Source organism: Epithele typhae (assembly GCF_022376455.1).
Source record: "Epithele typhae strain CBS 203.58 chromosome Unknown BXZ73scaffold_50, whole genome shotgun sequence".
Lineage (NCBI taxonomy): Eukaryota > Fungi > Basidiomycota > Agaricomycetes > Polyporales > Epitheliaceae > Epithele > Epithele typhae.
In genome coordinates, this window is record NW_025954241.1 from 134065 (window position 1) to 136245 (window position 2181).

Sequence of the window (2181 nt, forward strand, 5' to 3'; positions counted from 1 at the left end):
TCTCTATCTGGGTCCTTTAATGCCATTGCGCCGCTGGACGGCTCCTTGTACACCCCTTCTCAGGCCAGTGTTCCGTATCCCCCACAACCACCACCCCATCATGTCGATAATCACTCCCAGTCCACCACATCCCATCTCTCTCATCGACCAACAATGCAGGGTGTCACCCACATCCACCCGCCCAGGTTGTCTCAGCAGTCACCCCTTTTGTCACATACTCCAAGCAACATGTCATCACTAGCGGTCCCCGACGAGACTTCTCCTCAGGGCGCCGATGGCCCGCCTGCACACGCGAGAACACTGCCCACCAATGCGGGGCATCCGGCACCTCCCTCCATAATCCCCCTGAGTCCGAGCGAGCCTTCCCCCTTCCACACGCTGCAGCTTCTCAATTACGAGAATGGGTCGGCGCCGCCGCCAGTGAGGAAGACAAGCGGACAGTTTGTAGTCTGGTCACACTCAGAAGCTCAGAAAGACAAACGGGGACTGGCCCAGTGTCAGCTGGACCCTTTTGATATCAAGACAGGCCGAAGCGTTCGGAAATTCGAGATTCCGCGCACTCGCAAGCCAGCCAACACAGCGGCGAAGGATTCGGCAGCCAACAACTCGACCCAGGGCGAGACAACCAACGAGTCGAGCACGAACGCACAGTCGGCTTCCACTTCCACTTCTCGGCCGGCGGTCTCTACTTTGAACGTGGGGCGCGCGCCAGCCCCCTCTTCCGTCGGTGGTCATCCCTCTCATCCGCGAACATCTCTGCCACCCTCTGTGGCTCTTGCTACTGTGTACCCCATCGACACCGCCGGACTCTCGGCATATCTACCCACATGGGATCCCAGCCTCGCGCCGGAGTTTCACTCTCGAGCCCCCGCTCAGCCGGTGGCGTCTTCATCGGCCTTTCCGCGGGTGCTTGACGCGCTCTCTTCGCTTCAAAGAGACCTCGCTGGAGCCCCCCTCGCCTCGTTCCCTACGCTCTCCGCGTTGTCCGATGAACACTCGGAGAGCTACCTAGTCCACGGCGGTGTGTCCAGACAAGAAATCGAGAAGATGACAAGATTCGATGACCTTCGCCTGCTGCGCCCCTCGCAAGAAAACGTCACCGATGTTAATGTCACACACGGTCCTCAAACGATTCCCCCAGTCGTTGAAAACGCGGTTCGCGCTCAGATGCATGGTGCCGTCACGTCCGGCAACGGGACGAAGTCGCTTGCGAACGTGCCCTCTACTTCCGGTGCGGGGGCTACAGACTCCGCGTCCGCCGGTGAAGGACCTTCTACCGACGTTTCCAGCAACGGCGGTAGGGTGCGCGCCCAAAAGTCACAAACGAAGGCACCCAGATCGACACCATACTCGGATCGGAATCGCAAGCGCAGGCAGGACGATCCACGCTGAACTTATGCCACGGCCCCCGGATACACAGGATGATGTGGTATGGGCCTCTTCACCCGTCCCGCTCTTCTTTTACATGGCTTCGGTGCTATGCGCGGTACATAAGGCACACGTCGACATATACAATAATGCCCGCACCAGCGGCAGGCATTTGTGATAACGCACATATAAACTTCTTGTGTTGTATCTCCTCATGTATCTTCAGCTTTCCTGTGACTAGCATCTTTCCGACATAGATCAGTGGCTAGATTTAATACATCGCGCTCGGGGGAGTGACAACCACAAGCATGAGCGACGGGAGGTCCGTCTCTCGAGTCACGAAAGGGTTTGAAATGGAATTTCAGCCATGTTCCGTCATATGTTCCGCCACGTTCGTCGTGCCACGATGTGCTTTCGCGGTCTTGTCTGGAAGAATCTGCAAGTCGAGCGTAAACGTAGCGCCCATGCAAGCGCCCCTCGCGTGGCAGGAGCGAAGCTTCAACGTCAACATCAACTTGTTCTTGAACTCGGACCACGGCATACGCAAGATGCTCCTTGCGGGTCGTCACCATACGCGAGGCCATCAGGACGTAAACCTAGTACTGCATCCAAGAGGTGTGTGCCCTACGAGCGGACGACAGTCCGGACCCCAACGCCACAACTTCGCCGGCACAGGGGGTGACTGCTGCGGTGAGCAGTAGAACTGATACTCTACCAAGCGTACACAGTCTCATCTTACCATCTCCTGGTCTTCTTTGATGACATGCAATATGGTTTCGTCTGTGCTCAAGGCTCAGAGATCCTTTGGCATCG

General features: G+C 57.3%; 1 protein-coding gene across 1 annotated transcript; it reads left to right on the plus strand.

The window, feature by feature from the left end:
• Positions 1–228: 228 nt before the first annotated feature.
• Positions 229–1392, plus strand: BXZ73DRAFT_79847 (uncharacterized protein; the record flags this gene model as incomplete). The annotated part of the gene is made up of 1 exon (XM_048023172.1): positions 229–1392. The coding sequence occupies one exon, from the start codon at positions 229–231 to the stop codon at positions 1390–1392; it is 1164 nt and encodes a 387-aa protein (XP_047874848.1).
• Positions 1393–2181: the final 789 nt, after the last annotated feature.